The sequence below is a fragment of the Ochotona princeps genome, chromosome 9 (assembly GCF_030435755.1).
Source record: "Ochotona princeps isolate mOchPri1 chromosome 9, mOchPri1.hap1, whole genome shotgun sequence".
Classification (NCBI taxonomy): domain Eukaryota; kingdom Metazoa; phylum Chordata; class Mammalia; order Lagomorpha; family Ochotonidae; genus Ochotona; species Ochotona princeps.
In genome coordinates, this window is record NC_080840.1 from 22,721,915 (window position 1) to 22,735,597 (window position 13,683).

Sequence of the window (13,683 nt, forward strand, 5' to 3'; positions counted from 1 at the left end):
ATTATTATGGAATTAATTGACATAGTAATGAGTAACCAATATGTTAAAAATAAATGCGAGTTCTTAACCACATTCTGTGACCACCTCATTGACATTTCAATTTTAGTTTATACACAACATATAACATAACATACATAACATGTTATACATAACATCATATCATCTTAAAAGAAAGCTATGGTTCATCTACTCCATGGAATACTACTCAGCTATTAAAAAAACAAAAAGCAGTTCTTTGTGGCCAAATGGGCCCAACTGGAAACCATAATGCTAAGGGAGATGAGCCAATCCCATAAGGTTAGATACCACATGTTTGCTTTATTTTCTTATTTCTATAACATAACCAGAGGGCCATTTACATTTGATAAACAGCAACAAAGCTTAATACTGGTTGCCTAATAGGGCTTATAAATTTAAGCAGAAATAAAAATACAAACATAAACCTAAATATATTAATATGGTAAATGTTCAAAAACACAAAGTAAATTTAATGTAGGTATTTGCATTGAAGTTTAAGGTGTACCTATTTATTTAAGAACCCACAATATCTATTATATGAATTATTGAGTTATTATTTCACTAAGAAGGGTCTCTTTTCACATTTTACCATTTCAGAATTACTGATACAAGTGTTAGCATTTTTGCATTTCATTTCATACTCTGAGTAGCAAATGTTCCCCCACCTTTTAGGGTAACTATTATAACCAAGGATGTATTATATTTATTAAACATGACATTTTTTATTAAATACAACATTTTTGAAGCTTGAAATAAATGTTGTATTTTAATTAATTTTAGTAATTTTTTAAACATTTATTTATTTTTATTGGGAAGGCAGATTACAGAGAGGAGAGAGAGAACTTCTGTCCACTGGTCACACGACGAATGGTAGCAACATCTGGAGCTGAGCTAATCTAAAACCAGGAGCTAGCAGCTTCTGTGTTTTCCATGTGGGTGTGGGGTCCCAAGGACTTGGGCCATCCTCTGTTGCTTTCCCAAGCCAGAAGCAGGGAACTAAATGAGAAGTGGAGCAGGTGGGACAGGAACTAGTGCCCATATGGTATGCTGGCACAATACGATGGAGCAATAGCCTTTTCAGCCATGGTGTCACTCCCTAAAGCAGCAAATTTAAAAGATTAATACTGTCTATAGCTAGAATATGTTGTTCCTAAACATTCACCAAAAATTCTCCCAGATTCTACAGTTAATCAGAGGTAGCCTATTTATATTTCTTCTAGAATTTTAAAAACTACCTTTTTTGACAATTTACCCATTTCTTCTCCAACTTGAGCATTGATAGCATACATAAATTCACCAATTTAAATTATTAAATGCACACTTTGGAATGTTAGAAGAAGCATATTAAAATTAAAAAAACATAAACAAAAAGCAAAAACAGTTTGATTTTCTCATCTATCATACACTCATTTTCAATTAGTTTGCAAGTATTTTATTCAGTAGCAATATTTCTATTAATTTTATATAGTTAATATTAAATAAAAGAAGCAAACAGCATACATTACATACTCTTTATAGAATGTCTAAGTGATACATTGAAATTGTCACATTAGTTTTTGTATGTATGTATTTGTGTTCACCTGTTTTTATGTGTAATATGTTCATTGCATTTTTCTTCAGTTCATGAAATTGTTACTCTGATGAACCTTGAATATATATATTTGAATCTAATTTACATAAAATAAGATGCGAAAAGTAATTCTAAAAGTGACTTATTTAAATATGTAATTATCTTTAAGATGTAATTGTATATATTTATTTTGAGTTATTGACTCATATCTCTAACAACATATTCTGTTCTTCTGCAGTGGTTAGACAATAATTACAAAGCACAGCAAAACATTCAAACTTAAAATTTTGTTTAAGTTTAAAATGTCATTTCAAAGAAAGTTCAAATTCAAGCATATTATGTAGTATTAACTGATACATTTTTAAAATTTTATAGCTATTAAAGAGTTTTACTTTGTTATGTATGCTTCAATTGGAGATTTATTTCTAAAATTTAAAAACTTTAAAATTTAAGTATAATTAATATCAGTAAAAAATCGATTCAGTTTTGTATTTACTACTGTTATATAAACTTGTTTATTTACATGTACAACATTCCACTTTTCATTATCATTCTTCAGAATGATATAATTTTGATTTATACAAGCATGTATATTTCTGTGAGTCATTTCATTTTTCTGTTAGGAAGTATCTTGTTTAATAATAAGAATAAAATGTTTCAGGTTTTTTTATATTGTACATATTTTATTTAAAAAGCTGTTTCAGGTAACTTAAGAAAAATTAGTCTAATTGTGATAAAGTACACTTTCTATGCCTAATTTTCTTTCAGTTGAACTTTCTTTGATGTATGTATTCTTCCTTTTACTTTACGTATATTTATTATATATAATACATTTAACTGTATTACCAGAGACACTGCTTACATAATTATATAGCATACTTGATTTCTTTTTTAAAAAGAAAGTCAGATATTTTAATCTCTGTTATATGCATTTAATATTACATCATTGCTTTACGCAATTATAAAGTTCTTTTCCAACATTAGCAATTACTTCATTGCAAAATAATATATACAAAAAATTAGAATGTTTTCAAACTGTTAAATGATGCATCTGCATAATTGAAAAATCTGTGTTTCAGACACTGTCAATTTAAAGAGCTCCAATATTAGCAGTCTACATATATTTACACTTTAGAGAAAATGGTTGTATCTATATATTATATTCTAAACGGTTAGAACTTGTTTTATTGGCTCTTCAAGATCAATGTTTTTACACTTTCATTATTTTGCTGAACTACTTCTGTCATTATACTATATTACTACTCCTGTAATTTGAACACTTATTGAATCTATTCACACTGACAGAATAAACTTTCATGTTTGGAAAAAGAGACAAAAATCTTTAAGTGATTTTACTTTTTCAACCGTATCTTCAGTTTCCACACTTTTTCAAAGTAATGTTTTTGAAGGTTAAAACCAAAAGTATGTATTTCCTCCACATCAACCTCCTACATATTTGAATTGGTTATTAAGCCATATCACTATTGGAAATATGAGTTTGCTATGAGCAAAATGTAATTATGTTTCATTTGTCAAATTTATCCTGTTCATTATTACTAAAATTATTTGAGTCATTTTACAAAACTTATTCTTTCATTTAGTCCATAGTTTGACGAATTCCTCTTGAATGTTTGCTATGTACAGAATACTGTCCGAAATGATAGGGTTTGAACAATGAACAGAACATACAAAAAAATTTCAGCCATTCAGGAACTTGCATTCTGCTTCTGTTTTAATTATATTAAAAGCAATATAAGTGAAACATAGGTACTGGTTAGTAAGATGTGTGACTAGGTTAGTGTATGATTGTTGAGAAATCATGTTTTATGATGATACACTTTAATATTAAATTCTGTCCTTTATTCTGGTTCAGGCTATAGGATTGAATTACCACCACCAATAGTGAGATACATCTCTGTAATGCTGAAGATTTGGAGGATGTATGTTATTAGCAAGTCCTTAGTCAAAACACTACGAATGATCATTTCTAACTCCCAAATTTGACCTGTAATTGTATTTTCAGCCTGGTATCTTCAGGAAAATTTATGCTTGTTTAATTGGTCTCTAAATGTTTACAGTGATTATTGTGGAGAATTAACACAGAATGTCTGACCCACCAATTGTGTCCCAAGCATTACTGTTTCCAGCATTTAATCCAAATTATTTACACAACTACCAGATATTATGAGGTTAATCCTAAAGACTCAATGCTGAATATGATAATTTGACATACCCTGTTGTGAGTGGTAGGGATTCTCATGAGACAGTTTTTTAAAAATGATATAATTCAATAGTCTGTGGAACTTGACACAGATTATAAATACCTAATTTCACATATTTTTGCTTTATAATTACAATACATATTCTTAGATAAATTGCCTCTTTCTTTATGCTAAAATCCAGATGGCAGAAATTGTAAATATGTTATAAAAATTTTTAAAGCATTATCCCACTTCCAATTGCTTCTCTAAGTTTAGTTATTAAGAAAATAATATGGACCTATTTTAATAATAATGAGCACCTGGACATCCCAAATACATGTTGTACTGTCCTTCATGTACTTGCTAGTACTATAACAAAGCTGTTGTTTGATTAAAAGTTTAACGAAACCTTTATCAAACATTACCTTATATTAAAATAAAGGAATAGTACAATCCATATGCATAAGAAAAATTAATTTAATAGATCCTAATTTTTATAAAATCTCAGTTTGGATCAATTTGAAGAGCAGCTGTATTTGGATTGACGCTTGAAATATATGAAACTATTTAAAATAAGTTTATATTCCTGATACCTTTTATGTCATTCCATTCAACATTCAATCATCATTTAATTCTTTTGAATTTCCACAAAAATTAAAATAGGATGAGAAGACACAGACTAGGATAATTAGTAGCAGAAATGTATAATTTTTAAATGGAACTCCTATTGGACTTTTTTTTCCTTTTTTGCTATCAAGCAAGACTGCCTACCAATAATACAAGACACAAAAAGCAGATCATTCTTAATCCATATTTAATGATACTACCACTTTTGTAATGAATAAAATATCCCTAAGCATGTTATTAAACATTGTGGATAAATTTTGAAATGCTGAGAAGAAAATTATATAAAAATATATAACTTTGACTTAAAACATCAAGAGTTTCTTAACCAGAACCTATGATTCCTAATTAGTATTTGCAACTTCAAAATTCAATGATTTTCCCTATGCACAATTTTAGCTGTTAAGATACTTGGAAATATAGCTTCAGGCAATTTTATGCTGCTAAGGGTAGCATTTTTTAATGCTGTTAAGGTACCATTTTTATTATATAATACTCATTCACAACTAACTACAACCTATAAAAATTAAATGAAAGGAAAAATAACATCCTGACTTGGCATTCCAATTATATAATGCTTAAGTATAATAAAAATTTGGTAAGGATGATATTACAAATCCCATATATGTATATTATATATTATAGTAATGCTACACACACATACACAATACCCTGTAATGCATATACTGTAGTTGGTAATTCCCAACTGTTAGTTAAAGCTAACCTAGTATGAATACACATTAAATGTTGAGTAGTGGTTAATTTTAAATGTTTGTAAATGATTTTTATTTAATTAGGTTAAAATTGGTCATCTAATATTTTATTTTAAAATAATGAACAAATATTAATTCTAATGAGCTAAATCTAAAAACATTTAATAGCCCACAACATTGAACATTTTATAATGTTGACTGCTTTTTGGGTGATAAGGTTAAGATATTTACATGCAGTAATTTCAGGGTCTCATTTTTCACCAATTTGTTTTTATTTTGGCTTTGATTTTAAATCCTCCTTTTTCCATTTGTTTGTCTTAAAATGGAATATTTTGATACTCTTCCCAGAAATTATTAAGAGTTATGGCACAGACTGTTCAAAGCATACTTTTGAGAAAAGTGTGGTTACATAGTTACCCATTCTATCAAAATATGTCGCTTGCCAGGAGTTTATTGCTTAAATTAATCTGTGAATTGAAAGCACAGAAGATAAAGATTGATTCAGAGCAAAATAAAGGGTATAATCTTCCACCTCCTACCATGTATTTAGTGAAATTGTTGTGTACTTTGTGTATAATAACTGTCCATAGGTTGTTTGGTACAATGAAGCCTACAGACTGATGTGCTTCACGTTTTAGTAGTGTGTTTGTGTTTTGCCTCTTCATGTTGATTATCCATAAGTTGATAGAAGAGAAAGTAATTTATTAAACTTTCAAAAAAAAAAAAGAAAATTTAAAAGAAAAAGTTAGCATCTAGTGCTACTGTGTCCCACAGGTTCTTCTACATTGACCCACACTACCTCCACTGGTGAGTTAGAGGAGCATAACAGGACTGCCACTGGTGCAATTGCTGTTGCTAGCACACCTGCAGATGTTACTGTATCCAGTGTTACAGCTGTCACCATCCATAGACTTTCCGAGGAACAGCGAGTGCAAGTTACGAATCTCAGAAATTCAGGTCTGGACCCCAACACATCCAAGGACGGGCTCTCTCCTCATCAAGCAGATACACAAAGTACAAGGAGAAGACCAAGAAATGCTGAACAGATAGAAAGAACTAAAGAGCATGCAGTTGTTACTCATAGAGGTATCGGATGTTATTTTACTTGTGCCCCTTTAGTTACAGCCAAAGCCGTATGTTGGTAATGATTCTAATTAGAGAGTGAGATCAAAGAGTCAGTCAGTATGTAGAAAAAGAATATTTAAAGTAGTTGAAAAATGTAGATAGTAACAGCTAAGGTTGAAGTAATTTAAAAGTACAGAAATTAAAGTAAAGAAAATCTTACTGGAATGCAAAACTGGAGGGTGGTGGGGATAAGAGTAGAAAGAAAATAATGCAAAGGATAATCAAAACAAATACTGAATGCCTGTTATTTCATACCATTGTGATGTTGAGATAACCAGAAAAAGTTAGTCTCTAAATAAGTGAATATATTTACACATAGATAATTTATCCCATGTAGAACGCATCAGTATGCGCATGACATTTTTGTTTTATAACCAGTCATTAACAACTAAGAGCTAGATAGTTTGGCGAACATAGAAGCATTATACTTTATTCTTTTTTATAAATTACCTGTTGCTTGAATCATTGATTATATTACAACTAGATTTGTTGTTCCAGAATTACAGCATATGTTGATTGATATTAGGACTTAAAACTTAAATATCTCTTTCTTAATTTGTTTTTGAGAAACAATAAAATGCAATCATATATTGGTAGTTTGTACTAAATTGACATAAAGGCACTTTAGGAAAGTTACGAAGCATGTTTTCCTTTTTTGGCAAATTTCATAGAGCAATTTATGAAAAAAGTGCTGTATCAAAAATCAAAGAAATTTATATCAATATGTGTCAGTGGAAATACTAATTAACTGAATATTTCAAACATAAAATGCTACTGCATTTCCTGCTCATCACTATACATTCTCTAAACTGGCTAAAGTTTATGCAGTGTGATTAGTCATCATGGTATAAGTAATAGAAAAGCATTAAATGCTAAGAGTACATGAAAGAAATAAAGTCGCCTTTACAGAAAATTTAAAATAATAAAAAAACTCAACATTCCATTTACATTAGAATTTTTATTAAAATACCGGTTGAATATTTTTAGTAAGATGTATGCTAAAGTGAATTTTTAACATGTGATAGACTTCGTAAAGGATTGAATCAATACTATTATGCTTATCTATTTACTATTATGTGCCCTGTTATTCCTAAGAATATAGGCCACCTGTTTAAATTTAATTTGCTTAATCAAGTAGATACTCTCTTCTTACTACAAGTAAATACAAATGGATAAACTTACATTAAGAAATTACCAAAATTGTGTGTTTCTTTTCACTCTCTTTGCAAAATTTTATGCATTAACATTTATATAAAATTTTAGTAATTCTTTTATTATCTATTGAGTAAGATGGTAAACAAGTTTTGGAAAAATCAACTGGTAATACTGAATTAAACAAAGTTTGCTGTAAGATGGTTTGGAAAGATGGGGATATAAATTACTGCTTTATAAATTGAAGCAATAGTTTGCATAGAAAAATATGGTAGTCAACTATTAGATTATGTGATTTACAGATAGTTTAGTATACAAATTTTAAACTGTATTCAAGTAAATGTCAAGTATCTAGAATGATGGCTTGGTAGATATCAAATCAATGTTTAATATTTTCTCAGTTACAATATCCCAATGCTATTTAGGAGCCAGCATTTCCTATATTGCTGTAATGTTCAGTCTGAACTCCCTAACCACTCAGGGGGGCCATCTACTTGGAAATAGATTTTAATTATTGACTCTTTAAAAATATCTATTAAATGTTACATAGAAATAGTTTTGAAATGCTATCTGCATTAGTTTCAATTACTTAGATTATTATACTTACATGAAATCTCCAAATTAATAATGTTTATTTCTCCTTTTTTATTTTTTCTTTGAATATCTATTATTTTCAACCCAAAGTTTTAACAGCATAGGCAAAAAATATTAAGTGAAAAGCAGATTGTCTATTGATTATTGTACTTCAAAGGTCTCAAAACAGATATTATTTTACAGATTAAAAACTGTATGACTTCATGAATTTGATTTGTTGAAGCTTCAAATTTCTAAGCTAGAATTGACTGAAATAAAAGTAACATGTTTAAAACAAGATAATAAGTATTCCTTCTCTAACAGCATGTCTAAAATACTTGTTAAGTATTGGGTTCGGTTCTGTAGATAAAACCATCCTGTGTATTAGATAGATTTTGTAAAATTCCTGGATAATCAGAATAGCAAAGGATTTATATGGTATATGCAGGGAGCAAGTCATTTACATTTTTAAAAATTGCTTTTTAAACAAGTCAATAAACATAAATCAAAACATATTGCTGAATCTTGCTTTGTTGAAAACAGTTATGATTCTTTAAATTCATTGCTTATGATGTAGTCAGAATGTTCTAAAAATGAAAATCCAGCCATATAACCTAAATTATTAAAAAAATCCAATTATTTCTGCATGAATTTAGGAATACAGCTAGGATTTGTTGATGACCCACTGGAACTTGCATGTCCTGGCTTTTGTTCATATTTCAATTTCATCTCATGCGACTCTTCATAACTTGTAGGGGAATGTGTCAAATTAAATGTCTTCTTTATGAGACATTATATTGTTTCTGGGTTCAAACCATACACCTTAGAGACTAATCTTTTCTTCCAGCCAGATCATTCTAATTTATGTTCCAGGATTTTGCTTAAATTATGATTTCTTGAAGGTTATGTTTTCCATGCAATTTTAGCCTACATTTTCCTCTCTATATGTAATCAACCACTTAAGTGGCATTTTCTGTGAATTTTAAGATTTCTGAGGAAAAAGAATGATGTATATTATTTATTTGCATCGTATTTCCTAGCAAGATTTTCAGCCTGTAGGCATATTTAGAAAATATTTGTTAAAAACTGAATAAATATTTACAATTCTAGTTGCTGGAAGTTTCAACTGAATTACTGAAATACTTGAAATTTTCTTCTTGAAGACAACATATTTCTATATTATAGATAACTGTTAAATTTTGTTGCAATCATAAAAACAGTTTATAATAGCAAAATTATTTTAATTAGCTTACAATAATATGTTGTTTTTGTTAGATTAGCACTTCAGAATTTGAATAAAAATGAATGCAAATTCCTTGATTATATTTATTGTACATTCTAAAATCAAAGACAGTTTATAATGAAGCAAAAGGAAACTATGACATGAACAAGATTTGATAATAATACAGTAGCTAATATTTTGCTGATGCTTACAAGCAAAAAGATTAGAAAGATTCTATAGTTTTCATTGATACCTACAAATTCAAACTTCTATACATTACAGTTATTTTGAAGACAAAAAGTGATGGTGAGTGGAAGTGCCAAACATCTTAGCTATTTTTCTCTGCAAAGATGAAACAAAATTTCTGTCATCTGTTTTGAATTTTGGTCAGAAAAATAAAACTTTGAAAATAGTAAATTGTGCTTACATTACTAAAAGCTGTAATAAAAGGGTTTATTGAATTAACTTGTGTGGAGCAGAAAGTTTAGAAGTCTGTAAACATAGAAAGTGTTCAACTATATCTAATGGAAATATTTTAAAAGATGTCAGAAGGGTTTGTTGCATCATTTCTTTTTGAAGTTATTTGCTAGCGTTTCTTTAAAATACTTTAAAAATAACCCTTTCATACCCTAGTTTGATATTAAAACTGAAATATAAGAACTTAAATAATGATTTTTAAAAGTGGTTTGTATTTCACAATTATCTATTTATAACTAAATGGGATATTTTAAACTATCTAGTATAATACCAAGTTTTTGACATATGCATACACACACACACATAGAGAAAGAGACAGAGAGAGAGACAGAGATAGAAACAGAAAGAGAGAGAGAGAGAGAGAGAAGAGAGAGAGAGAGAGAGAGAGAGAGAGAGAGAGAGAGAGAGAGAGAGAGAGACCAACCACACATGGATGACAGAAAAAGAAAGTATTCCTATCTGTTAGTTCATTCCGTAAGTGCCTACAAGCCTGAGGTTGGAGTCAGGTTTCAGGTAATCAGTTTAAAACTCCTGCATGCCTGGGTGTCAGGACCCAACCATTTAAGTCATCATCAGCTGTGTAGATGTTACAGTTCTTAGGTACTGACAATGTGCCCATTGCTAGATTATTTCCTCACCCAGTGAAAGCATTTTAAATAATTCCCAGTGTTTGTGAGCAAGTTGTATTCTTTTCACAATTTCTATTAATGCCTTTGCATAGTATCAGTTTGTAAGGTGAATATGTTCTAGTTCTCAGATTCATAAATTTATTACGCTGAGAAATTTATGTATTAACACATAAATAGATTTTATAAATACTAATGTAGGTTTATTAAATCATGAGATATTTGGGTATTACTGAATATTTTATCTTGTGTAAGCATGTTAAAACTTCAAGTAATAAGACCAATGGTCTATATTCTCATAAGAAGCATATAAAAACAACATTACAAAAAACATTTCTCAGTAATTAGAAAAAGAATTACTGCAGAATGGATATGCTTTGTGAACTAGGATGAGGTAAACTGTCTTCAGCTGTGTTCTGTGCTGTTAGAAGTAAGATAATCAGACTCACATTCTTGCAATTGTTGTAGAACTTACTCTGGAAACACTACAAAGCAGTTCATTTTAAGAAGAGTGTTCTAGTATTTAGCTTTGTGCAAATATAGATAGTTTCATCAAACAACATATTCCTAAGTCAATTATAAACATTGAAACATAGATTAATAGGTGGACAAATTTAACCATTAGTGAAGTATTTGAAAGGCCAAGAGGGTTTGGATAATAAAACTGCTATTGTCTAATCTTAAAAGTCAATGGGTTCCTTGTTCATACTATGTATTAATAATATTTTCATCATTATTTTATATTTTCTATTGACATTTAAGTTTATATGTGCCTACTCTATGCTAATTAATTTATAGATTCTATCAACCAAGTATAAAAATGGCAAATATTGCAATCAAAACATTAAGAAAGTAACTGTCTATTTCTTCTAGTAAATGTAAACTTTAAGTTAGTTAAGTGTACTTCAAAACTATTATAGAAAAATGAAATTAAAGTGCCAGTGCTGTAGCATAGTCACTGCCTGTGGTAACAGCATCCCACTTGGGCACATATTTGAGCCCCAGCTGCTCTATCCCTGATCCATCTCCCTGTTAATGTATCAGAAAACAGCAAAGTCAGGCACACATGCTTGGGGCTCTGCAACCAAGTAGGTAACCTGGAGGAAGCTTCTAGCTGTTGTGAACACTTAAAAAGTGAAGCAGCAGATGAAAATTTTCTGTCTCTCCTGCTATGTACTGTGCCTGTCAAATAAAGAAGTATATCTTTTAAAAAGTTATTAAAAGATAACTAACTTTGTATTACAAATATTTTGCATATTTTTGATAATTTGTTTTTCCAACAGTGTTTTTCTTAGTGATTAGGACATGAGCATCCCTTTAGGCCAAACGCCCACCCAATCACAAACATTTCAAAGTACCCACAATAGGAAATTTCTCCTGAATCAATGTTTGTATGTATTCATTAGATTCCATTTTTTTCCACTTTCAGAGACGACTGTAGCTTGTCATTTAGTAATGTTATTTCTAATCATAAATATATTATTATTCTTGCTTTAGCACATTGGTAATGTACTTATTCACACATTCATTTAATTTCCACTCACTTTCTTTTATTTTCCCTGTCCTTTTTTCTCTTTCTCAGTTTTATTTTTCTTTTCTCTCTCCCCTTTCCACTTTCTTTAATATTGTTTGACAAATCATCAACCAGTTGTTGAGTATTCAGTTTTGAGCAATTAGTAGCCCCCACTTCATTGAGTTTATATCCACCTGTGAAGAAGGAAAAAAGCAATAACTTGGAAGCAAAATTGGTTGATGAGAAGAAGGGCTATGCAGAAAATCAGAGCAGGATATGCAGATAAATCACATCAGGGAAGATCAGGAAAGGTCTCTTTGAGGAATGAAAAGTTCAACTGCGAGCTAAAAAAATGGGAATGAAATAGACTTGCTTTTAGTGCTATGTTCTACCACAGTCTGGACACAATCAGCGGAAAGTATACCAGACAGAGAACAAGTTAAGTTATAAAAAAAAAAGTGAATTTTATATCAAGAAATCGAAAGTTCTCTGTTTCTGGAGTTAGGTACCTAAAGAAGAGAGTGAGCGGATGAGGTAGCAATCATAGGGGAGAAATAGACAATATGGAACTAAGGCTTTGTTAAAGAAAACAAAGATTCTACCAACTGTATTTTTAAGCAAATCAGTTTAACCAGAATTTGAAGAGGAAATTACAAGTGAAGAGGAGCAGGAAAATAAATTAGTGAGATATACAGAAGGAGACTAAGAAGGTATAGTTATTTGATGTCATCTTAGACCATGTTTCTCATGTTTTATTATGAACACAAAAATCATGCAGCAGTGGTGTTCGAATGCAGATTGTAGCTTGATGGTATTGGAGTTGAGATTCTATATTTTGAATAAGACTCCAGGCTATCCCAATACAATGAGAAGCAAGAGTTTAGATTAAGATGATTACCTTTGAGAGATAGCAAATAAGCCCACTCCCTCACTCCCATTGAGATCGTCTGTTACGGAACAATTCAAATGTTAATAATACACACAAAAAAATCTAACCTTTCTGTGAGGCTGACAGATTTGACATAAAATAAATTCCAGCTCTCAAACATTCCTGAGTGAATATTTATATACTGTTTTCTTACTTTGTATAAACAGGGACATTTTAGGCAAATGAGGTATTGCTTTGTAAATCATTTTAAAGCATACAAAATAACAAATGATGATTTATAATGTTCAGAGATTATCTGATCGCTAATTAATCTTATATTTTATTTATTTAATTAGTAATTTTTAGGGTGAGAACTTCCATCATGGTTATTCCACACAATGTACAGGGAATTCTCAGCATTTTGAGATGAAATTATAGATAGTGACCTTTAATTCTTTCTCAATATCGTTTTTTGTTTTTGGTTTTTGTTTTTGTTTTTATTCTTTTAATTTTCCTGATTATTATCTTGTGATAAATTATTTTGTGTAACGTTAGTATTAAAACATTAAAAAAAGATATCCCAACCCATTTCAATTTATTGTTTAAATGCATAAGTCTTTGTTGAATATCATCATTTTGTATTTTGTTGCTGTTTCATTACATTTGTGGAATTGTCAAAACACTGTTAATTATATTAGTAAATATTTTCATATTTCTGTTTTGTTGAATGAGCTGCTTTAAAAATAAAATATTAGAATTTATTAATTATGGCTTCTTGGGTTTTTGGCTAGAATCAAGCAGACAATGCTTTTTTGCAAGATATTAAATTAAAATATTTTGTATGCTTAAGAAGTTGTCTCACAACATTAAGAATCAAAATATGTTTTACTCAAAAGCAACAAACTGCAAATAAAAATTTTAATATTTTCATTCAGTGCTAGCCTTTAAGCTATGCTTTCAAATTAATATTTTGAAACACTAACATTTCAACAGTTTCTGAT

General features: G+C 29.7%; 1 protein-coding gene across 1 annotated transcript in view; it reads left to right on the forward strand.

Annotated features, from left to right (window-relative positions):
* CSMD3 (CUB and Sushi multiple domains 3) overlaps nt 1-13,683 on the forward strand; it is an 878,998-nt gene that overhangs the window by 315,180 nt on the left and 550,135 nt on the right. The window contains exon 7 of the mRNA XM_058668892.1: nt 5,901-6,212. Coding sequence (XP_058524875.1) covers nt 5,901-6,212 — 312 coding nt within the window. The remainder of the gene's footprint in view (nt 1-5,900; nt 6,213-13,683) is intronic.